Source organism: Centrocercus urophasianus, unplaced genomic scaffold, assembly GCF_019232065.1.
Source record: "Centrocercus urophasianus isolate 14NV4802_14NV808 unplaced genomic scaffold, USGS_Curo_1.0 seq_14, whole genome shotgun sequence".
Lineage (NCBI taxonomy): Eukaryota > Metazoa > Chordata > Aves > Galliformes > Phasianidae > Centrocercus > Centrocercus urophasianus.
Window position 1 is genome coordinate 23,926,298 of NW_024884586.1, and position 26,091 is coordinate 23,952,388.

General features: G+C 35.6%; 1 protein-coding gene across 4 annotated transcripts in view; it reads left to right on the forward strand.

Annotated features, from left to right (window-relative positions):
- The window catches only part of RASGRP1 (RAS guanyl releasing protein 1), a 39,424-nt gene that overhangs the window by 550 nt on the left and 12,783 nt on the right, over nucleotides 1–26,091 (forward strand). For 2 of the 4 annotated variants that reach the window (XR_006167991.1, XM_042813636.1), the window contains exons 2-9: nucleotides 1,768–1,937; nucleotides 16,189–16,294; nucleotides 16,852–16,914; nucleotides 18,212–18,343; nucleotides 19,006–19,159; nucleotides 22,055–22,228; nucleotides 23,271–23,387; nucleotides 25,085–25,360. Coding sequence is in view for 3 of the 4 variants with exons in the window: in XM_042813636.1 (XP_042669570.1) it covers nucleotides 1,768–1,937; nucleotides 16,189–16,294; nucleotides 16,852–16,914; nucleotides 18,212–18,343; nucleotides 19,006–19,159; nucleotides 22,055–22,228; nucleotides 23,271–23,387; nucleotides 25,085–25,360 (1,192 nt within the window). In the remaining variant the exon portion in view is untranslated. Of the gene's footprint in view, nucleotides 1–42; nucleotides 279–1,767; nucleotides 1,938–15,391; nucleotides 15,435–16,188; nucleotides 16,295–16,851; nucleotides 16,915–18,211; nucleotides 18,344–19,005; nucleotides 19,160–22,054; nucleotides 22,229–23,270; nucleotides 23,388–25,084; nucleotides 25,361–26,091 lie in introns of those variants that run through there. The other 2 variants (XM_042813637.1, XM_042813638.1) reach the window with 2 other exon arrangements.

The window sequence follows — 26,091 nt, forward strand, 5'->3', positions numbered from 1 at the left end:
CCCGGCGTGCTTTTCGAGTGCCTTCTCCGCGCCGAAAAGCCGCTGTGCGGGGATCCGCGCTAATTAACGTGGCGATCGGTTTCGGATGTGTCACCCGCGGAGCGTTGCCAAGTCGGCCACGGTGTTATTGTTGTAAACTTATTGGAGGAGGACGTGGATGATTTTCCTTCTGCTCACTGCTCGGTATTGACACTGTTGTCAAGACCTAACATATCTGCTGCTGCTGCAACTCTGAGCGTGCCCTGCACTAAAGAACCGCTGGAATAAAGTGTGGAGGGGTGAGGGTTAAGCTTGCAAAAAGAGAACCCTGAAAGCTAAGCAGGCCTCGCTCTTTTTTTTATTTGAGAACAGGAAGTCAGATCGCACAGTGACGGGGAAATCTAGAGAAAAGGGGAAGGGAACAGAATATTCTTTGCATAGCCAGTGTCAGATTCGCTTCAGGAAAGTTAAGTGATGGCCCCTACCTCTGCAGTCAGGTCTGAGTTCTGCTGGCCGTGTGGGCCATCAAATTACCTCATCTACAGTTCTATGACTTTTCCAGCGTGAAAAGTGAGTCAGAAATTTTAAGCTAAGGCCTGAAACTCACTGAGATTAGGTGGGTCTGATCTGTCTTCATTAGGCATCTCTATTTCCAAACTGATCCAGGAGTACAGGATATCCTCGCCACCTCTGCCTGTCTGTCTTATGCACACTGGATACATTTCTATGCCTTTTTTTCTTGGGGCTGTCTGTTTATTAATAAAGTTTTCAGCAGTGTTCTGTCTGAGGAAAGTCATATGAAGGCTTAAGATAGCAACATGAAGAAGCTGCAGTAACTTACTTAAGAATATGGTGGACTGCACATTGATTCTGAAAAGAACCCAAAGTTTCACTGAAACAACAGTGGCTGTTGCCATTTTGCAAACGACAAGTGTCGTGCTCTCAAGTCAGATTTTGAATCAGTTCCTGTTATTTGCACGTGAACATGTATCAGAACACTGTGCTTCTTTAATATTTCATACAGAATGATGAGCTTGCATGCAAACAATGAACACTTAATATTATCTGTAAATGTACACTCTTAAGCTCTTAAGACATTGCAATAGGAGCAAAGTACTGGTCTAAGCCAAGGTTCGTTCTTCATTTTTATCTCTTTTAAAGATGTGTTTACTTATAAAACTATTAATTCACTCATGCATGCACTTTTAAAACAATTTAATAGGAATTAATAATATAGAATGGATAAAAACTCACCAGCTTTTTTTTTTTTTCCTTTTTTATTTTTTTTTTCTTTTTAAATTGTGAAATGCTCCACTGTGAAGTTGCACTAATAATTTGAGTACTTAATTTCATTTGGAAAATCACTATTAATGCAGCTGGTCTGTCTTGTTACAATGTGTTTCCAATAATGTTAGATTAAGCTATTTTTTTTTTTCTCCTTTATTTTTATGATCACACAAACATGTGGTGGCAGATTACTGTGTAACAATGTTCCTGTTTTGTAGCTTATATAGTATTGGAAACGTAACACGCAAAGAAATAAGATTTGCGGCAATCTGACAGATCATTTGCAGAGTGCTGTAACTGTGCTCTACTATCTGTGTTTAGCAGGAAAAAAATGTCATTTACCATGCAGACTCTTAAGTACACTTACAAGTGGGAGGGCTGTGTCTTTCACTAACCTAGCTACAGGGAGTTCATTGCCCTTTAAATCTCTCCTTCTTTTTCATGTCCTTTAAAATTTGTCACTCACTCTTGTACTTACTTCACTATTGTGCTTTCTTCTAGGCAACCTGCCCAGGGATGCAGCACTGCCCTTGAATCCTCACTTGAGCTGAAGCAGATCACTCATTGTCACAGCCATTCAAATCTTACCCAAGTCACTATGGTGCCTTTGGGGCACTTAGCCAAAGGGGCGACTTTGGAAGACCTTCTTGAAACCTGTATTCAGTCTTTTGGTGAGTATTTGGAGGTTTTTTGAATGGTGTGAATGTGTTTCTATACTGGTTGCTTTTAAGCCATTTACCAGTGAATTACATTGATATATTAACGAAGTATAAAAGCTTAACTGAACATTACCTATTCTGTAAGCACTGCCATCATATGGGTTTGTGAATATGTATGTAATATATGCCAAGAGATTAATGTTGGCATTCACCAAACCAATACTTGAAGGAACAGAAAAAAAAAAAAAAAAAGTAATCTTTATAATCCAATAATATGCAATAAATCTCACATGTTTAATACAAAAATTTTGAAATGAGCAGAGCTGTTTTTATAAGGTAAGTGAAGTAATACTAGATTACCACTTATGTTATCAATATAGATTTAAAGTTGCCTCTCAATAAAGAATCCAAATAAAAGTTGCATCTGTATACTTTTTTGAGCCTGTCAGTTGTTTCTTTTTACCACAAGAATCATAATACATGGACAATGATGATTATTGCCTGAACCCTGTATCCTTAGCCTCCTTTTTATTTTATTTTTTTAATTATTAAATGGGCTTGGTTTTTATAATATGTGTTTTAGTACTGAAGGTGCTCAGAAGGGTTCTGAATATTTTGCAAACAAGGCATTTGCTTGTAAACCTTCTTTCAGTGTTTAGAAACACTGTCTTTCTGAAAGTCTTACAAGGTTTTCTTGCAGAGTAGTCCTTAGGTGCTAAACACACTCAAATGCCTACTCACCTCTAGAATAATTAATCTGAGCAGTTAAACAGTAACAGAACGCTGATCAAGTGCTGCAACAAGTACTATATAAACAATGACTAATCTTTCACACCCATTGGAAATGCATTAATGTTAATATACCGTAAGGTCTTATATTAAGCGTGTGCAGAGAAATGCGTGTCTAAGAGAAGTTAATAAAACATGCAATTATCATTTCTTTCTGTCTCTTTTTCTCATTCAGTTCATTATTGGGTAAAGAACATTTATAACAATTATAAAAGCCCCAGTTCCTAAACAAATGTTAATTAATCTGTAAGTTTTGGTTTAGTGGAAGTGAGAAGGCATCTAAAGCATATGTAAGACCATTTTATAGTTATAATATTGTTATGGTATTTATTCATATTCATGTTTTTAAGGAGGAAAAAAGGGACTATAAATACAACATCTAGTAAAACTATTGTGAATGTTGGCTTCAAATTCTGTGGGAGACTGAGTGGGAGACTACTGTTGACTTTTTAGTTTTATTTGAATAATTTTTTAATATTCAGAGTATATATGTCAGCATGTAGTTTTATACTGCTAAGCATCCATGTTCTATGAGGGCTAAGTTGACAGAAAAAGAAATCTGTCCAGTTAAGCTATATATGGACAGAATTCTATCTAAAAGATTTCATACTTCAATTATCAAATTTACTGTAAATTCTTGAACTTTGACAAGTTGTACATAGCTCTAGCAAAGTGAGTAGCAGTGTGCCTGTGCTCATAATCATAGACTAAGTTAGGACTTCTAGAGTCATGATATGTACTGTTGGCATTTAGACTCTTTTTGGCAATTCATAACAGAAAAAAATAGGTACAAAAAGAATAGTTGCTGATGTAAATTGAATAATTAGGCAGGTTTATTCCCATGCATAGTGTCTAAGAATAGTTTCCACCCTGTATTCTAATAGTTCTATTCAGATTAAAATTGTATCGTCATTTTCAAATACGCTGATTTATATTATTACAGAAATTGTTATTGTGTTCTGAGCAAGATTTACTTCAGTATTAAAAGCATAGAATCTCCCAAGACATGAGCACAGATTTTCTTACTGTACTTTAAGTTTGCTTTCTGGAAAAAGCCCTTGATTTATTTACTGTCAAGGGTTAAATAAAACAGTATGTAGTAAAGACGGTGTGTCGGGCTTGTGAACACATACTGTTTTATGCTAATGCTATACTGCACTTGCTAATGTTATGTGTACAGTTACAAATACAATTCTTATATAAAGTACACAGCCACACAATGAACACAATTAGAAATGCTTGAAAAAGCAAATACTGTGTAAGAGAGGCTGCTATCAACAATGGCATATAAGGGGAGATCGGCAGCCTTCTGCCATTTGCATGGGGAATATCATAAGATGGCCTAGCTAAGATGGTATTAAGGATTAACCCACAAACGTACAGTATGGATAAGTAGAAAGTGTGAATCTCAGCTAATGAGTGAAAGACTTTGCCAAAGTGTTGTAAATGATTCTAGGATAGTCTGTAGAAAGACAGTGTTTGTCAAGAGAACTGAGGTAATCCAAAACCTGTACTAAAGAGATGTCACAATTTGACAGTTGAAGTGAGGAGCAAAGATTGCATCTTGGAATTTGTGATATTCTTTGTGGATCTATGAAAGTGCTGAATAGAAGATGGTACTAAAACATGTTTTCTTACATTGGCTTATGATGTCAGACTTGGATGTTGGTGGTATGACAATAGAGGTTAAACCTTCTCACCAATATTCTATGACACGTTGTTGCTGTGTGGCAGATGGCAGCAGAGAAGGCAGTCTGACACAATGGTGTCTGTCATGGAAGCACGTATGAAGCAGAGATGTGGCACTGAATTCCTTGATGCAGAAAAAGATTTCACCCATTGATATTCACTGACACTTGCTGAACATTTATGCAGACCAAACAGTAGATGAGAGCACAGTGAAGTGGTGTGTTTCAGCAGTGGAGGCAGCAACGTGAAAGGCAAGCCATGTCCTGGATGATCATACAGATTATTATGAGTGAAGCATGCAGGTTCTTGTTATTGGCTGGTGAGTGTGAATATTCAGTGGTGGTGGCTATGTTGAAAACTACTGTTTTGGGCGTGAGAACTTGCTCTATTGAATATTGTTATTGTGCTTTTTGTACCTGTTGTAGTTTCCATTTCCATATTTAAAAGGCATTGCTTTTGGAGTGACCTATGCATATCTGAGTGGAAAGTGTTACATCAGTGCTTATTCAATAACACAGCTTTTTAAAACAAAAATAGGAGATACTAAAAGTATAAGTTCAAGTGTCATGAAATATTGCATGAGGATGAGTAGGCTGAAACCAAAAGTTATTTCCCACAAATTAAAGCAATAGAAAAGCCAGGACATGAGTTGGAGCAAGAGTTCATTAAAAACAGTGTGATGAGCTATTGAAGGCAGAAAACTTAGAAAGGAGCATAAGTTCTGAGATAAGTCTAGAAGAATTGTAGAGACTTGAAACAACTCTCAACAGTATGAAGAGGAAGAATGCGATTATATAGGGCAATTATTCCAAGTATTTTATGCATCCTGAAAGACCTTTTCAACATGACAAGTAGCTAAAGGATACTGTTGCAGCTATGATCTAGATTGACAAGAAGAGCTGCAGAGTGCAAATGAATGAATCACATTAGATTGCCATAGAAAAGAAAGAGAAGCATTGCATGTAAGTGGAGCCAACAGTAAAATCTAAAGATGAAAAAATGGTTATGTGGAAAGAAAGAGAAGTCTTAATAGGGAAGTGGAGTAAAAAAAGAAATCAATGTGAGGGGAATGCATAGAGAGGAAGAGCAGTGGGTAGTGTAAGGTGATTGAAAAGACTTGAAAATGTATTGTGCAGAAGGGCTGGATTCACTGGAATCTCTCCACCAGAGATGGTTCTTCATACTTTTTACCATTGACTATTCCCAGGCTACTGTGAGACTGATAGTTACTTCTGTTTGTTAGTAAGTAAATTTCTGTTCTAGCAAAGGTGTATGTAAGATACCTTTGTTTTCCTTGTCTGTAAGCTTCTGTCTTACCACATAAATGGAAGACAAGGGAAGAACAACTGATACAATCTACCTGGACTTCTACACCTTTAATGCAGTCTGACATCACATGCTCATCTCTAGTTGGAGAGAAAGAGATTTGAAGGATAGACTGTTAAACAGATAAGGAATTGCCTGGATGGCTGTGGCCAGAGAGCTGTGGTCAGTGGTTCTATATTCAGGTGAAGGCTAGAGACTGGTGACAAGCCTGCCCCAAGCCAGTCTATGATTCTATGTTACATATACTTTCATGCTTATATTGAATGACATTGACATGTACTTATTTTTTTAAAATATGCTTTTCAAAGATTCAGTGAATCGTTTTAACATGCAATAAGGCTTATAGGCCATATAGAGTTAAAGGGTCTTTCCCTTGCACACAAAACATTTGCTTAAATCAATTTTTTTACAAATGTTTAATTTTTTTTTTGCAACTGGGACAAAATATATCTTCAGCATAGTGTCATTTTTCTATTTCCTTGCTTTATCAGTGAAGCACTGAAAATTTACTCAAAACTACCTAACAAACAATCCTAAGAGCACGCTTGACAGTGCTAATTTATACAAACGCTTGTGTCTTACTGAAAAAACTGAGGATCATGAACGAACTAAGAAATCACTAAAATAACACAGTTTTAATATTATGGAGTTATTTATGTCTTTAGCCTTCAAGTGGAGGATGCTATGTAATTATCTCTTAGATTTAAGTGTTGCAAGCACGCATGCTGTAGCACATGGAAGAGCTGTGCTATCATACAATTCAGGCACTTCAGTTACTGCTAGGGAAGATGAATATGCACAGTGAAAAAAAGAAATCATGAAACATCTTTTTAACTGTCTGTTGCCATGCAGAGTCTCTGATTTCTTGATAGAAGTAGGTACAGAGTTTTAGGAAAGTAATAGATTTTTTTTTCCCCTGGAGTGCATGTATATTAATACACTTTATGTAATGTAATTTTAGGTGGAAGCTCAGATATGAAAAACTGCAGTGGAGTTATTTATACTGGATCTTCAATAGGAAGGAAAGTATATTTAAAAAAAAGTTTTAAAACCATGGCTACTATTTTTGAAATACATTAAAATACTACCTTTATAGTTTATCAACATTCCTAATAGAATTTATGTGAACTGAATACAATTTGCAGCCTCTAATGATCATAATAATCGTAAGATTATGATGTAAATTTTTCTGTAATGTCTAATCAGTGCTAAATCAGGTTGTTTCCTCAGTGTGGAATAAAGGGACTGTTTGTAAACAAACCTTAGAAATTCAGTAAACCATTTCAGGACTGATCTGTATGAAAGATGTCACATAATTACTATGATAGAACTGAGAAATCTGGCAAAGGATCTGGTTGTACAAGTACTAGTTGATTATAGTTAATATTTTCCAGAATATAAAAGTAACTGCATTAGTGAAGACTTATAGTTCTGTGATATCCTAGTATTTCCACTACTCATTTTTGCATCAGTATCGTGCAAAAAAAATTGTAGTCTTAGATTGCCTTCCAAGAAAAACTTACTTTGCTCCCAACATAAGTACGTTCTTCCAGTCTAGATGCAACATTGAGTAACTAATAATACAATCAGAGCTCAAATACCAAATTTGTCATTATCTTTGTTCAAAATTTACCAAATACCAAGCTACAACAAAGAATTCTAATTAGAATGCAGTTGCATCTTTTAAGGCATGTGTCTTTTAAGACATACACATACCCACAGAAGAGAACTTCTGTCATTTACATTTTTTCTGCAACTTTTTCCTGGTCACTCATTTCTTTTTGTCTCATGCTTCACAAACTTGCAGGGGACACAAATGTGCCCCCAAAGTCTAGATTGAATGTTGAAGTTTCTAGTTCCCCAAAGAGTCGTTAAAATTTGTACAGTTTATTATTCTGTACTAAAATGGTGTTGATCATTGTGTGTGATTTGGTAAAATGCAGTTAGGAAAAATCTACTGTTGCTTGGCAATGGAAACTATGTTAATGAACAATTAATGACATTGTGGGAGCAGAAGAGTAGCTGCTGATCTGTAGAATGCTAAGTGCTATTTAGCTAGCTGTTAAAGTTAATTGTGATTGCTCTAAAGTGGAAATGAGTTCTTTTTTTAACCTGATGACTGTAGAATTTTTTCCCAAAGAAATGAAACTTTTTGGATTTCATTGTGTATACTTTAAGGTTCTAATTAACTAGTTTGATTTCAGTCTTTACAACATAGTTGTCCAAAGTCATGAAATAACAAAAGAAAATGCATAGAACTCGGACTACTTGCTTTATAAAGTCTCCCACTTACTAATGCTTACCACAGGAGTATGACAGAAAATTATATCTTCAAACCTCTAATTGTAACCTCAGAAAAGTAATATAAGTTCTATTTATCAGTGCACAAAACTTAGATACAATAAGAAAAGAGTTCATTCTACTGAGAATATTTATGAGTTTGTTTTCTTCTCCTCAGTGTATGTATGAAATAGAAGCAAGCAATAATTTCTTGTTCTTTAGGCTTCCCCGCGCATTTTGCTTTCTGTTACTTAGTTTGGTTTGTATATGCTTTAGTGTGAAATTTGTCAGTATTTTGCTGCATTTTTTTAGATACTTTTTTGCATTGCATTTTTATAAGTCTGGGAAAGAAGGGACTCCACTTGAAATATTACACAGTACAATAGATCTATTACATAATGTATGCTTAAGAAGAAAAGCCAAGATAGTTTTCTAAACGTTACTTCTTCTTTTTTTTTTTCCACTCCCATTGCTGAGGTCAGAACATGGAAGTGCGAGAGCTGGGAGAAAGCAAAGATGGGAGAGCACCCATTAGAGCTGCTCAGATTATGCTTGCATTGGGGCTGACTTTCATGAATCCCCAAACGCTGAAGCTGTCATGCTTGAATAGATATAGAGATCATATTAAGAATCCAGTGCCTAGTGCGAGCCCTATTGTGATCATTTAGTGGCATGCCATGTTAACCTTTAAAATATGGAACTCCTCTGGCAGAGACCATAATGTGAGATGTCAAGAGCTTCTCTTCTGTGTTAAGTTTCAGTATGTAGATTCTGATAATGATGAATGGTGTTTAGGTACATTTAAGTTTGTGAATTTAAGTAAGCGAAGCTGCACTATTGTCTTTTTTCTTTGTTTGTTCTGTGGTTTTTGTTTTTGTTTTTTTTTTTTTTTTTTTGTAAACCTTGTGTTCTTGGTCTATGGTTGATAAGGGCTGTTCCTGTCTCAGGATGTAACAAAGACATGTCCCCATCTAATGAGTTAGAAGATAGCTTGTCACCATAGTCTATAAACATTAATTCCAGAAATATATCTAGAAGTTAGACCAGAGACTGGGAAGCTGACATATGTAAGGAAGAGAAATGTGAAAAAACAAGTCAGGAATTTCATAACAGGATTTAGGGTAGGAGTATGAGTCAGCAATGAAAATTAAGGCCAGAAACTGGGGCCTAATCTATCTGTAACATCTTGAGGTCTCTGAGAGGAAAGACACTTGGTGTCTGCTGGTTTGTTGTATTTTGAACCTTTGGATGTGGCTGACTTCGTGCTTCCTCAGATCTGATGATTGGCTGCCCCAGGATCAATCATGTAGTTAGAATATTACTGTAAAAACAATGCAGTTGTAGGATGAGTAAGTGCTGAGCGTGCAGTTGAGTTTAGTGGTTATTTAGCAATACTGGGCTCAATTTTCTGATTCCAGAAGTCTTATTTGTTTATCCACCAGCACTTAGACTGGCACAGTTGTGTTGCCAGGCACTACACCTGAATTATTCAAGAGTTGCCTGTAGCTCAAAAACTACACATGGCTCCTTCAGTAACATGATTCATAGCTTTGAAAAAAGAAAAAAAAACACTTAAATTACAATTGGGAGGCTCTATAGAAAAAGACCAATTAAAAAGTTCTCATTTGCCAAAATCAATACTTCAGCTATACTATAGAACAATGAAAATTAGTGCATGGAGGGGGTGTTAACATTTTACTTTTTGTACTTGATTTGAATTTCCAAGGCTAATGGAACACTTTCCACCCACATTTCATTTGGTTTCTCTTGAAGAACATTTTAAATTCTCAAAATCATCCCATTTCCCTTTGACGAGAACGTTTATCCTCTCGTTTTCGTTTCAAAGAACTACCCACCCAGAGCTTTCTGCAACAGGTAGTTCTCCAAAAGATGTTTCTGAGAGGCTAATGTCTTTCCCTTGAGGCTTTTACTCCCTGATGTTCTCTACTCTCACATGGTAGAGAGTAGCCCTGGATGCATATTAGATTTGCTTGTGCCTTGGTCAAATCTGCATTTTTAATGAGTATGTGGAAGAACTTTTTTTTCCTTCCCATTCTCTAGGTATCTTGAAGTAGATGCTTAGAGAAGCATCAAGTTTACACTGTTTCTTCCAGAATCTGTTTGACTTGTTTAGGGTTCTGTTACTGGTACAGAAATTATTTAAAAAAAAAAAAAAAAAAAAAAAAAAAAAAACCAGATTTTTAATTTTTATTTTGGTTTTTTCCTTTTTAATATATTTTTTTTTTTTTTTTTTTTTTTTAAATATGAGTGACTTAGTGGTTACAAGCACATTGCTGCATGTTGAGGGCAGCCATTATTTGTATAATTAATTTTAAATAGGAGAGCTTGAAGATTCCAGGTGCTTTCTGCTGCATCTAGAAATAATTCTTTTGCCTATCTTCATAAGATCATTGTAATTAACTTATACTATTTCTGAAAGACATTATGTAGAAAAAAATCCCAACAAATAAACAAAACAACAAGAGAAAAAGAACAAACACCACTACTCTGCAGAATACTATACTACATGGAATACTAGTATAGCAACCAGTGACTTTCAGCTTTGCACTTAAATAAGACTGCTTAGCAATTGCCTGATGATTTGTTGTTGCATTGCTCTTGGTGTTAGGTTTGATAGTGACTGGAAGACTTCAGGTAGCTTACAAGAAATTATTCATATTCTTAGTAGTTTAGTCACTGATCATGTGATATCAGTGTTCTGTGATTCACTTCTTCTGCTTTTTAAATGGTACACCAGATGACAGAGTTGGAACCTGATGATAAGGAAATGCTTATAAGATAAATGCTTTTTAGACCTAGGAAAAACAAATTTCTTTCTTGCAAAATTCAGCTCAAGATCTTCCTGGCATTCTTCCTGTTGCTTTATAATTGCATTCGTACGTAGGAATGTCTCAGGACCATGGTACTGCCTATAGAACGTTTCATAGTGAGTACATTTACCATAAGCTTGGGGTTGTAGTGAAAAATAGGTAGTTTGCTCTTAATGCCTTATTAGCTTTTGGATACTTATATTCTTCTAATTATTCCAGGAACAAGTGATAGTTCAGTTATATCTAAATCACAGATTGGAGGAAGCAACCAGTTGGATCATGCATAAGAATGGCTGATAGACCTAGGTTAGGATGTTCTTTCTTTTGTGTTTTCTGATTTTCACCTATGAAATGGAACTCTGGTAACGGTAAATTCAAGTGACCTTGTGTTGCTGTTTAAATAAAGTATTCAGTTCTGTATTTCTTTGTATTCTCATGCATGTAGTTAAAGACTGGAAAAGTATATTCAGTTCCTACTACCTTGTTTGCTTCAGAGAATTTTTATTAAAACATCTTAAGGGCATTTACAGGAGAAAAAAAATTGTACCTTACAGTCTATATTTTTCTGCAGCGAAACAAATCTAAGGCTTATGAAGTATTTTGCAGTACTCTATTAAGGTAAATCAACTAACTGAAACACACCCATGCTACTTTGTTTAGTAGTCGCTCCGGTTTTTGCTCAGCAGAGTATGTGGTTAGAAACACATATACAAACGGAAATCAAAATGAGTCTCAGACTTAAACAAAAAAAACAAAAAAACCCAAACCTTTTGGAGGTTCAAGAGAATGCTGTAGAGGCATTCAGAGAGACTCTCCCAAGTGAGTCAGGAAAACCCCATAATCACCTTCCCTATTTGCACAAAGACAGTTTACCGTAGCTTTTGTAACTTCCTTACACACAGTTATGTTTGGCAGGTCAGCTCTCTGAAAAGAAACTGCCTGCTGGTCAGTGGCAGTTCTGAAAGTGAGCTGGAATCTCTTCACACTGAAGGTCAATTTTTAGCTTTTATTGAATTAGGAATTTATGCAATACATTTCTTTTATAGATTTGGCAGGAAGGTTACATTAAATATTTGATAATGGTTATTTGTAAAATTATCTGCTGCTACAATCCCATACAGGTCTGCTACTTTGTGCTGAGCTGTACTAGGAACTGATAAGACTTTTGTCTGCAGTGCATGTTTTGTTCTTGTGATATACTAAAAAACAAAGCTTTTCCTAGTTCAGATTAAGCCTTTTAGTCATGGGCGCAGGGTAGGAATGGATAGCTTGAAGTTTAGTGCTGTTTCATTGTGTGCAAAATAATTACTCTTTAACTACATCCACCTCTGATGTGAGGTAGCTGGATCTGGATGTTTTAAAGCATAAATTCACTTCTGTTGGGTAAGAAAATAAGCGTGTTGACCTAACCACTAATATTAGGTAGCATGTGCTGTTTTTTCCCCACACCTTTACAGTGCAGAAAAAAAGTATTTAAAACATTGTTAAAAAAGATCCAAGTTCAATTGGAAGCATGATGCCATGTAATACTTATGGTAGAAGCCTGGAATATGCACAGATAGAAACTGTTGAGATAGACAGACGGTCTTTGTCAGCTGAAGGTGATCCATATTAAACACTTCTGAAAAGCAGATGATTTAGCAATAGCTGTACACAATTATATACATGCAGATAACTATTTTGGCTTTCAAGTTAAGTATATACAGAACTGCTTTTCTGGTTAAAAAAATCTGTTGGATGAAGGGCCCCATCAGAAGAGGGGTGGCCAGTAAGGGCAGGGAGGTGACTGTTCCTCTCTACTCTGCCCTCATGAGGCCCTAACTGAACCATTGCATGCTGGTGTGAGGCCACCAATACAGGGAGGACATGAATCTGTTGGGGAGGGTCCAGAGGGCCACAAAGATGACTAGAGAGCTGGAGCACCTCCTCTATGAAGGCAGGCTGAGGGAACTGAGCTTGTTCAGTGTGGAGAAGAGAAGGCTGCTAGGAGACCTTTTTGCAGCCTTCCAGTACTTAAAATGGGTTTATAAACAGGAGGGGAATAAGCTTTTTGCTTAGGTAGCAAGTACTGTACTAGCAATAGAGCAAGGGGGAATTGTTTAAGCTCAAGAAGGGAAGGTTTAGATTAGATGTCAGGGTGAACTTCTTCATAGAAACACTGGTGAGGTATGGGAACAAGCTGCCCAGAGAAGCTGTGGATGCTCCATCCCTAGAGGTGTTCAAGACCAGGTTGGATGGAGCCCTGTATAGCCTTGGCTAGTACCAAATCTGGAAGTCAGAGTCGGTGGATCTGCCTGTAGCAGGGGGGTTGGACCTCGGAGTCCCTTCCAACCTGAGCCATTCTATTTTGTAAAATTTGGTATGGACCTCTGTGTGCTATATTTAAAAGCATTTTAGTCTTCTTAAAAACACTTGGAATAATAAGACAAATTCTAGAGAATTCAATAAACATTGTGATTCCTGATGTCCCAGGCTTTATTTGCAAATTCCATATTTCTCCAGCAAAACTTACACAGCAGCTGTTTTAATGCCTAAGCTATTTACATTCCATTAAGAACAGAAATATTCTGTAAGTAATAAATTAAATTATGCGAGAACATGAGTATAAATTTCGGTTTCTGCTTTAAAACTAGGAACTTACAATAAAAATCAAAAGACAGATGAAGAAATTTTTTTGAAGCATGACCTGGATTTTTATTTCATATTGATCTATTACTTGAACTTCTGTATTACCAATGCCATTTTTTTTTTTTTTTTTTTTTTTTTTTTTTTTTTTTTGCTGGTCAGTAGTCTTTCCCAATCTGTCTTCATCTGACTGCATTTTCTTATGTCATTGCTCAAGAGCCCTGACCCAACTGTTTTCCAGTATAAGCAGCAGCCTGCTTCTCTCATTTCTACAAAGAACTGTGGATAGTTAATAGGGAATATATTAATTGTATTTAAAGCAAAGGACTAGTTCCCCATCTGTGACTCTGTGGGAAACTAGATGTATACTTAAAAATAATGATTGATGCCAACTATTTACCTATTCCTTGAAAGGAAAATAGTCTATAGTGTAGCTCTTCCACATTACTACCAAAAGGCCATAGACTTTTAAGGACGTGCCTGTAGTTGGTAACAGAGAATTTGTATGCTTTCATATCAGCATAGTTGAACCATGTGCTAAGCGCTCTGTATTTCTCGAGTAGTGAATGTACTATCATGACTGCGAAACTCAGTTAAGATCTGAAAACAAATCTGGAAGGATTGGTAAAGAGCACACATCTCTAAAAGTATCTGCAGCTGCTCCAGTTAGAGTAAACCTGTCACTCTATTGAAAGTATAGAATAACACTACAGAGATTGGTCTCCTGGAATTTTATGATCTTTCTTTCTGTAGGTACAGGATGGTTTGGATGTTATGTTTTGAATGCTCTGCTTTAAATTCTACATTGACTGTAACTGTTCACAGGAGGTTTTTTGCTAGCTCCAAATGGGAGTCAAGTAGTGCAACTTGTTCTCCTAACTCTTCATTGCTGCCTCTGTCAGTATATTAGACTGAGGCTATAAGCAGAATTGCCTCTTATGTAGCTGTAATTACAGAAAGTGGTCTCTCACATTCATTGTCAAGGATGACTTGATATATAAAATTTCTGTTCTGGTATAATAACACTGAATGGGTTGATGCCAGAATCTACTGATCAGGAATTTTCTACTTGCCTTTCCTGAGGGTCTGTCTGTCCATCATATTGATTTACCTGCAAACTATACATACAATTTCCAGAATATCTACATCAGTGCATGATAGATATCCAGCACATCCTCTGCTGCTAAGGGCTCAAAATGAGAGCTTAAACAGTAACTTCCTTGTAAACTATAGGCTTAGGTCATTCTGAATCACCTTCCTACCGAATTACATATACTCTGCATGAAATAATTAAATTAGTCTGTTTGATGATGGAAAGATCAGGATCTCTAAAGGATTAAATATGTAGAAGGGAGACATCCAGATTGGTGCAGGTGTAGGTAGCAGTGTGAACCTAGCATTTAGCTGATGGCTTTCACTTTCTGGCCAATCAGCCTGGACTCAGGAACAGTATATTTTGTGTTACCTGCTATAAGCATGAGTGAGAGGTTATTGCACTGATAAAGGGAAGAGAAAGCTTTCAGGGGTGTATAGAATTCATGCATAGAACCATGACAAGGGGAGAGTAAGAACTATTGTTGAGTGAGTAGTAGGAAATAAACCAGGAGGAAGCTGGGCTTTATTAGTTCTACTACAGATCTAATGTATTGTTTGGCAAGAAAGGCCTTGGCTTTGGGGGCCTCTTCATGTGTGTTACCCACCTGTATAAGGACATGGAAATTGTTTCTCAGTGGCTAACATGAATTATATTGTTTTATGAATGGGATGAGTTTAATATTCCTTTTTACTACATTGTGTAGTCTAAAGAATGGCTTTTTCCCCCTCTTGTAGTAGATACCACTTCATATGCTGCAGATCTGCTGTTTTCACCTACCTCTTCCTTTTTGTGTTATCATGCATTGCTTCTGCATGCTGTTCTTGTTTCAGGTGGTAACTACATTTGTCTTAGTAGAGGAAATGATGCAAAAAGGTAAGTTTTGAAAGGACATAGAATTCTATTTCAAGTTACCTATTTTGTCTCAGGGCAACCAGTGCAAAACCACCATTTGTTAATATTAACAGATCCAGTAGTTAAAATGTGTAAGAGAAATGGAAACTTCATAAAACATTAATACATTTAATGTCCTTGATCTTTTCCTAATATGGGAAAGAAGCACCCACAAAGCCCATAAGATAGATCTAGTCTAAAAGCCTCCTTCAAGTTAAATCCTTGTGAAGCACAGTTCAAGGAAATGCATTAGGATGTTTAGGTCCACCACAGAGTATGCGTTGGTTACCCCTGAAATTCTGCATACATTGTACCTCATTCCATGCATTTCTAGATGCACATTTACTTTGGGATTACATGTCAGCTACACAAAAAACCTGCATAATCACTTAAGAATATCTCCATTCTGATGAATTCAGTCATGCCACTGACTGACATGGATCAGTAGCCTAATTCCTGTATAACTCAATTCACTAATTTCTTATAAGTGTTACATTCATCTGATCATTATGTACAGCTATCTGAATATTTTGTTTTTGAAACAAAGCTGTTTTTCTTTGTTATCTCTCATCAGAAAGAAAAAAAAAAAGACAGACCTACTATGTCAGTAGCTAACTACCATCTTTCTAGTAGCATGATAAACTGGCCTGCTGAGAACTAGGATTCTGAAGAGGCTTCTTCCATGTTTGTGAAGTCATATGACAGTTTCAATATGAGTGCTCTTCCCCCCCCCCAGATTTAGAAGGAAATTCTTATCCGAATAACCAGCTGCTAAAGATGATTCTGACCATGCATCAGTTTATCATCTCTTCTGCAGATATGCTCCAGAAACTCAGTGATCTATATCCTTTGCAATATTCACCTGCTCATAAGATAAAAATTAGGTATGCTTGACTACTCTAAGATAGGTAAGTAGAGGATATTTAAGCTAGGAATACATTACTTTTCTGCTAATGAAACAATAGACTTTTTACTTTTTTTTTTTTTTGTCTGTGCAGTGTGGCTTTTGTTTGTTTTTTTAGGGTATGTGTTTTTTCTTTGCCTGGTTTAGCCTGCAATCCACATAGAGATAAACTCCAGTTCAGAGTTTAAGTAGGATAAATCATAATCTATTGGCTGTGAAGGGATTATCTAACAAGTGTTAGATACTGCAAACCTGGGACTGTTACATATCTCTGTTTTTCCTATCCTCAGTACAAGTAGAGCAAAGCACAAAACCATAGTTTTAGTAATATTCTAATGTTATCATCTGAAGACAACAATTCTCAACAAGTATTATTTCTCAGGCACTCACTCAAAATTCTAGAGTATTTAAATCAAACTTTTTCCTCCTGATTTGATGCTATTCTAGGTGTCTGCTTGGACTCATATACATGTGATTTTCCTTAACATTTTCTACTTATCTTAGCGCTTTAGAGAAGAAGTCATCCGTGCTGTGTGTAAAGATATGCTATTTTGTAAGGTAAGAATACTCTTGCTTGATAGTTGTTAGTCAGTAGTTGTCTCTGTGTCACACAAAAGGATGGTTTTACAAATATTAAGATCACACCAAAAAGAAAGTTGCATTCCTTTAGCTTTTCAAGATCCACATTAGCAACTTGACACAAAAAAAAAAAAAAAAAAAAAAAAAAAAAGAGAGAGACTCACACAGATCTATTGATATCAGTGCATGAATTATTGGGTCATACTTTTAGACTGATTCTATATGGACTTTCTCCTTAAACAGCAGTAAGAATTGACAGTGCTCAGGAATCAAGAGTATTATGTCTAATATTATAGAGGTCTACTAAAAAATAGAGTGGATATTGCAGTTACTATTACATAAAAAAAACTTTTATATGTAGGCAATTTTCCCTAGTAACTGTTCTTAGTCATTTGCAATGATCACAGACCACTTTTATTAAGCACAATAAAGTTTGAAATCTTAGTTTAGAGAAGTGTAGAAATGCACTCAGAAATAAAGATGGGAGTTAGCCATCCTGAAGTAGCTGTAGCTTGACTTACAGCTGGGCTTTGGTCTGCTTGTAGGGAGATAATGAATGACTGCCTTTGCATTTATTTGGTGGTGGTTTTTTTTGTTTGTTTTTGGGTTTTGTTCTTTTCCTCTCTCTTTCATTCAGTTATTACATCTTTACTGTGGCTCACAATTTTTTTTCCTCCCCAGTCCCACTGCAGGGGGAAGGAGTGAGTGAGCAGCTAGGTCAGTATTTTGTATTGAGGCTAGGGCCAACCTATTACAGTGGGTGCCAAGTCACATGAGGAAACTGAAATAAAATGTATGACAAATAATTTGAATGCCTAACACAGAGAAGTATAGTCCTTAGAAAGTATTTGATGCATGTAAGAATGAATCACTAGTAAACAAATATATTTAAATAGTAACTTATTTTTTGGTTAATAGTTAAAATTCTGACTAGCATAGTGCATTTTTTGGCAGAATAATTTCAAGTTTTAAAGGAATAAGTAAAATTGTTTACTACCTTGTGTATCTGATTATTTTCTTTACATTATCTAAATATAACATGAGTCTAGATGCTTTAATTTTGAATTATTGCAAGTTCTATAGCTCAATTTTATATAGAACTTTTTTTTTTTTTAAATCTTGTAAAAGATTAAAAGTACCCTAACAATAGCATTTAAAGAACAATGATTATCTCCCAAAGTTGGTCAAAAAGAAATCAAATCATGAACATGAGCAGTTATCTAAATTTCAGCCTTACTCATGGTAAAGCAAAATAATTTTTTTTCATTTATAATAGGTATTGGATTACAGAGTTTTGGATTATGTTCAAAATGGACTCTAAACTATCAACAACCATGGAGGCATTTCAAGAACTGGTTAAAGCTAATGGTGAGGAGTTGCACTGTCGTCTAATCGACACAACTCAAATGTGAGTGCCAAAGTTCCAATATAATTGCAAAACAAAGTTTTGCTCTGAATTTCCTTTATTTAAATATAACTCTCTCTAGTATAACAGGATAAGGATACCATAATGGATTAATTTTAGTCTACAATAAGTTCTATGTTATTAATTGTTAGCAAAGCATTAATACATTATACATAGAAGAACAGAATGCCTTTCAAGAATGGGCTAAGTTGAACTGGACTGTTTTCTAGACTTTGTACTGATTTTCTATGCTAGTTAAGCATTATTATATCCAGGGAGCCTTACTGACTCAGTCAGTGAGAGAAAAGAGTGCATTTTGATTGAGTAGTAGAGGAGGTACAAGTGTCAATGAGATATGTTAAGGACTATTAAAGGGAATATTTTATGTTCAGTAGGTCAGAGTCAGGGAGAGCAATTCTGAAAATGCAGTATGTGATCTTGTCTTGCTTAGTAATGTTGTTGTACTGTATTTAGATGCAACATAAATACTTACAGAAAATGTTTTGTCATGTAGTCTATAATTTATGAAAGATGCTTGCTGTTTAGAAATCCAAATAGTAACTTTTTAATGCAGTAAAGCATGAAAATAATGCAAGTTTTCAATTAAGAAGTTTCATCTTCAGATGGTAACTTCAGATAATTCTCTCTTAAAATTTCTCTAAAAGAAATTCCAGGGACTGGTCTAGAAAGCTGACACAACGTGTAAAGGCTAACAGCAGTAAGAAACGGAAAGTTTCACTCCTTTTTGATCACCTTGAGCCAGAAGAGCTGTCAGACCATCTTACCTATCTTGAATTTAAGTCCTTCAGAAGAATATCAGTAAGTGTTTTATTTTATTTTAAATAGAGGCAGGAAGGAGGTAGTAAAGATGGGAGAGAGGTATCATTACAGGTTAACCCTGAGGTGCAAGCACTTTGACAAACTGACAAAATGATTGTGGTGGAGAGCTGGCAAAAAAAAAAAAAATCAAGGTCAGCTACAGAGCCAGATGGGAAAGCTTACCTGTATATCAGTAAAAATAAATGAAGTAGGTAAGGCTTGTTTCTTTGGCCCCGAGGTCAAGTAGAACAAGCACAGCTCAGCTTGTTTCACTATGACTAAGCTATCATGTTGTGCAGAGGACACTGATGCATGCTCTGCATTGAAAATATTCCTTAGTTTGTTCTATACCCAAACCACCATCTCCAACTATTACCAAGATTGGTAGTGCTGAGAGCTAAAATTTTATCCATTTCTTTGCTAACAATGAAGTTAGCATGGACTTATGTGCCTGTGTCTTTGTCCATATTATTTTTGTTTTACTAGACTGAAACTGGACAGTGATACTTATTGGCAGACTACTTATTATCTGACTACCTTCCTTTTTGCTGTAGTCAGTTCAGAGAGGGTGCAAGTATAGAAAATCTTAGGTAACTGCACAATAGTTTGAGGGAGGGGGCCTTTGGGGAAGTGGAAGAAACTACCTGAACTCCTTCCAAATAATAATTTTCTACTAGAAGTAGTGGTGTAATTGCATGCAGAAACAAGCAGTATCCTCTGGCTCAGATCAGCAATCAGGCTCGAGGGGGATGAAGGAAGCCTGGAAATTCCTAGAAAGCCAACTTCCAGTGACAGTAGGAAACAGCAATGCAATATTCTCATGCAGCAGATAAGCGCTTCTCTGCATAAACTGCTGCCTGTAGATAATACTAACATTTAAAGCTCATAACTCCTAGCACTTTCAAACCTTTATGCAGACATAAAATTATTGAGTAACACAGGTATGATTGCAGTCAGTTTCAAATTTGTCATGGGATTCCAACTATTACATGCATACATTTTGGTGTAAATTGAAACTTCTTAAACCTCAGATCGGAAAACAATGTCCATTAGTAAGAAGTTCTGTCTTTAACTCTTCATACAGTGTATTCATGATATGTGAAGCCACGGAATCCTTTCCTAATTCTAACTTGGCAGCAAATACTAGGAGAAAGATTTTAAATAGCCTGCAATGTTATCAGTCATTGGAATAACTACTCAGTCATTTGAAAGTCAGAGAGGAATAGCTGATCCTCAAAATATATATAGCATTTAGCAAAGACTTCCATGAAACACTATGCATCTTGCAGCAAAGAAAGTGCAGAGAGCGGTAATCACAAAGGACTGACTGCAAGTATGAGCATACCTGCAAAACATTTCAACATAAAGCTGTAGAAAACAGGCAGTCTAAGCTGTCTAAGCTGTTCATTCTGATTCTGCTTTGCTCTTGAGGCTTTTTAATTAGTCACTGCAATATCAGGCTGTTACATTATTTAAGTACCTGGACTTCTTCACTGTATCAGCTGCTAATAATCTGCTTATATCTAACCAGTCTAATAAATTCTTGCACCAAAGTTTTCTGGAAGTTTTAAGAAGTACTAGATATGATTTTTTTTTTCAGCATTAGAAAAAAAAAAAAAAAAATCATTTTTGGAAGAAGAGAGCTACTGAGAACAAAATATAACCTAACCAAACCATAATTACACTGAAACTGCTATGAGATTGATAATTATGTAGTCAAACATTGAATAATTAATTATCTTACAGTGTAATTGCTTAAATTTCAACATCCAGCCAAATCTGGCTGTAGTTCAGAATTCAAACAATAACTGTAAGTGCTGTGAAATCTTACAGACAGCTCTACTTATTGTTTTCTTACTGTTCTTATGATTTATCCCGTTTTTCATTTAGTAAGAGGATTAATTCAGGTATCTGCTGCCACCTCTGACTTTTAAAAAGTGTTATTAGTGTTATTTATTAAATGAAGAAAGGAAAAAGTTAAAGCAGAGGAAGAACAAGCAAGAAACAAATAACAGTTTTACCATTTATGATATTTCCTTAAGGATCAATGCCACTCAGTGTCTTTCTTAAACCAAAGAAATATAATATGTATGTACAACACATCTATTACAGCTATGAAAGTTTTTAAGATGTCAATATTATTGTCCATTATAAAAAGTGTACATACAAGTATCCCTATCATGTTTTCTGATTATTCACTTTGTGTATCCTTGCTAATAGAATTAAAAAAAAAAATAAATAAATAAAAATTAAAAAAAAAAAAACACCAAGGAATCAGATAGACACTGCATCTATGAAAACAAACATTTGCTTCTCTTTGATCTTAATGAGAAGAACAGCTTCAAAGAAAATATCAATGCTTTGTCATATACAGGGGTTCCCTAGACTATTTTAGGTCACTTGGTTAAATAAGAAAACTTCACAAGGTGCATCAAAATATTAAAGAATCTGTAGTCCTCTTTTCCTAAGAAATCTCATCTCAGTTTTATGTAAATCTGATAGAACTCATTTTGTTTGGTTAGAATAGTTTAATGTAGAAGTGCTATAGTTACAATGTATGTATCTAAAACTATCACTGAATTACCAGATTAAACCAAATTTTAAGCATTATCTTCCTCATAGAGAACTAAATTCAGTGATTCTGTAGAGCCAGTGACACTGGGAGAGTTGAGACTTGTGAGATATGCACAGTACAATGATGCAATATAAATTATGAAGAAAAGATTCTTTTAATTCCATTACTATGAGCTTTCTGCTTTGAAAAGAACAAAGGAGAGGTTTCAAACCGATGAACATTTATGGTTCACTAATTACCTTGTTCTTCAGTATTTCATTTGTATTTGCATACAGACCATGAGGTAGATGATTTTTTTTTTATTTTTTTTTTTTTTTTAGTTCTCAGATTATCAGAGCTACATTGTGAATAGCTGTGTGAAAGAGAATCCAACAATGGAAAGATCAATTGCTCTTTGCAATGGTATCTCTCAGTGGGTGCAGCTAATGGTTCTCAGTAGACCTACACCACAGCTTCGAGCTGAAGTATTTATCAAGTTCATTCACGTTGCACAGGTCAGTTAAGTTTTGATACACGATACTTTGACTTTCTCTGAAACAGTCCCTTAATTTCTTTTCCCCCTGCCCCCACTGTCAACTGAGAAAGAGAAGTTGGCAGTGATCTTCCATTTCATACATATAGTATGCATACTTGTGCCATGCTATGGTCTTATGCCAGGTATTTACATATTACAATGTAAGAATAGGCAGCAGCAACTGTAGTTGCCTTTAACCAGCTTCAGAGCACCCAAGAAAATCAGCAGCCAGTCCAATAATAAAGAAGGAATCACTTACCCCTTTCCAAAATCAGGACCCACAGGAAACTCCCAAAGGAAGCAATCTCCAAGTAGAGATAACATCTTTGTGGCTGCCAGCCCTTAAATGAGGTTTGGAACTGAGGGTTCACCCCTTCTGATCACACAAGTGAAATGCTTGCAGCTGTGCCCCCAAGGCTGGTCAAACCCCTTCTCCAAGTGCTCAATCACTGGTTCAGGCTGTGACCTAACAGTCCCCATACACAGTATCTTCAGTCTCTACAGTTTTCTCCTATTCATTCTGAAGAAAGTATTTTCACAGAAAAATGAGATTAATATATTCTTCAAATCAATTTGTGAAGTGTCAAGTTGAAAATGCCTGTCATTCCAATGTATGAACTGCTGTGATTATTTTGGCCATAAGTACAATTGCTTCTACTTATGCTTCATGTGATAGAAGCAAAACTATCCTTCTACTGATGGTTTTTGCATACTAATCCGTCTGTGACCATAAACAAGAAATTGGACAGTGCTGTTGCAGACTGTGGGAAGAAGGAGAAATACTGAGGAGTCCTTTGAAGACTTGCTGTATATGTGGAATTATTGTTATTTAGTAACAAATAAATGTTACACTCACCAAAATCACAATTTCAGTACTGGAGTGAATGAAGTCAAATAGATTGTGGTACAAAACTTCTAAGACTTTGGTCCTGAATAGTAGAGGAAATGCAGAATTTGGCTGTACATATGGTACAACTTAAAGCTTTAAATAATGAATACTATTTGTTTGTATGTCAACGCAGAAGCTTCACCAGTTGCAGAATTTCAACACATTAATGGCAGTGATAGGAGGTCTCTGTCACAGTTCCATTTCCAGACTCAAGGAAACAAGCTCATGTGTTCCTCATGATGTAATTAAGGTTGGTATTGTAACTTTTACGAATCGTGTAGATTTGAACTTTTTTGGTCACTTCACACAAAAACAAACAAGTTCACTTTGTTAGACATGACATAGAGCAGACGGAAAAAAAAGGAAGAGTTCCCTTTTTTTTTTTGTCACTTCATTTTACAAACATCAGTTACTCCTACACTTTCAATGTCTCCTTCATAGATTTGTAGAGCTACTTTAAAGTTTCTGTTTAATATCTGGATATGAAAACACCTGTTTTCATTTAGAAGCACACAGAAGTACAGTTTAGCATTGAAATGTGAAAGCAGACAATTAGTTCCTACAACATCTAAGAACAAAACTTTTGCTGACTAGCTTGAGTCTATAAAACTCAAACACAGACCTCTGCACTTTAATACTGGAAAGATCAGTTTTGTTTATCTGATCTTTCCCTGTGATAGACTTTATCTAGTCAGACTTGAACAAATTTAGCCATAAGAAGCACGTGGTCATAATTTTGCTGAGATTCCAGCTACTAAAACTAAGAAAACATTATTATTATTATTATTATTTTAAGCAATTAAATGGCTTTAATCATTTGCTCTTAAGAGACTAATACACCCCACTAGGCTCCTCAAAGAATTCATATGGGCATCTAACAAACCTGCTTTGGTCACAGAGTATAATGAACAGGTTTAATGAACAATGCATATCTGTAATATAGAGCAGAAATATCCCCTTCCACTGATAACACTTGCATTTCTTAAAATCCATTGACCCAGTTGAGCAAGCTTATTTTAAAGGCATGTTTTGTTGTTGTTGTTGCTTGTACAAGTTTACTCACCATGAGGAATGCACATTTACTCATCATTTGGAAAACATTTTGCATCATTTTATGGAAATATTAATAAAAACTCGGAAAATAAAGGCTGATAAGTAGTGGCTTTACCAGTTTAAAGTTTACTTTGAAATTTAATTAAAGGACTGACTTCTGAAGGTTAAAAATTGAGTGGGTAAACAGGAAGTTCCACAAAGAAAAACAAACAAAAAAGAAACCAACCAAACAAAGAACTCTACAAATCACAGTAAAACATTGTCCTATTAACTTTATAATATTAAAGTGCAGCTTTATGCCTGTATAGTTTTAATTAAGGAAGGTATTTATATTGCTATATATGTATTGCTAGACTTGGGATTCATTTGGCTTTCACAACAAGGTACAGTGTATGTTTCTTTCTTCTTTTCAAGGAAAAGTTTTTCTTCAAAGCACTGACATGCCACCCTGAATTGTAGGAATTCCGTCCATATTATGGTGGCACAGTATAGGGTTTCAGGTGGCAATTCCAACTGGTGACTCGGGAGCCAGAGAATTACATTTCACATTTTAATGTGAAGACGCTTGCTTCTGGGAAGATCAGAGACACGACATCTGCAGACACATCCCCTTGATTTTAGAGGGTTGTATTTTTTTTCCATTGTCTAAATAGGGAATGTAGGAAAACTGGCATTACAGACTGGCATTAATAGGTTATTAATTTAAGTGAGGTGAATAACTAGATTTCATGTGGAGCCTAAAGATTTACATTTTAAAAGTCCACCTTGGGAGCTGCTGTGAACAAACTACATAAGAATAACATGGGAAATTACTGTGGCATATAAGTAGAACTAAAAGAGTTTTGACAGTTTGATTTTTATTTTATTTTTTGACTATTTTCTTTTCATTTTTAGGTGTTTAATGAAATGACAGAACTGCTTTCATCTTGCAGAAACTATGACTGTTATCGACGTGCTTATAATGAGTGCACTAACTTTAAGATCCCAATCCTTGGTGTCCACCTGAAAGACTTGATATCACTTCATGAGGCTATGCCAGACTACTTAGAGGACAAAAAAATTAACATATGCAAACTGTACTCTCTCTATAACCACATAAATGAGCTAATACAGCTCCAGGAAATGCCACTTCCCCTGGAGGCTAATATGGACCTTGTTCATTTGCTTACGGTAAGTCTATTGGAATAGAGAAATACTTCAGTATTTAAAATAATTTTCAATTGCCTCAAACTGAACTAAATAGAGAATTATATTAATTATAAATACCTAATGTTATAAGATTCTGTATTTTTTTCCTTATGGAAGTCTACAGTAGCAGAAGAGGAGAAAAAGCTAGTGATGCTGATTTACCAAGCAGCAAGGGTAGAAACGCCACGAGCAATATGCTTCCAATTATTTCTATAAAAGAAGAAAACATTCATATTTCTGTTCCATGACAATAGCATACAGTATCTCTGATCTTTCCCTAATGAAACACTCTGAATCCTCTGCTAACTGAGCCTAAGCAGGAAGAAAGGTAGAAAGTTTCCCTTGCTGCATTATGAAAGCAGAAGATTGCATATAAGGCTGCCTCCTGTAAAATATATAAATTTGGGAAGTTTATATGGAGGGGGTTACTCAAGAAAGGGTTAAACATGCCACATTTCCAGCCAGGTTTCTTCTGGTACTTGTGAAACTATCTGACATAAAAATCTGTCATGTATAGTTGTTTCATTACACTTCTAGTCATCTTTAGTCAGTGCTATCTTGGAAATAACACTAACACTACCTAGCAAATGCTACAAAATAGATTTTGCTTCTCCTTTTAAATTTAAGTACTACCTCTTTATTAAAATAGAAATTCTACCTTTCTTGTTTATTAGTTTTGTTTGTCCCTATCAAGCATCTCAGATTGGATAAGC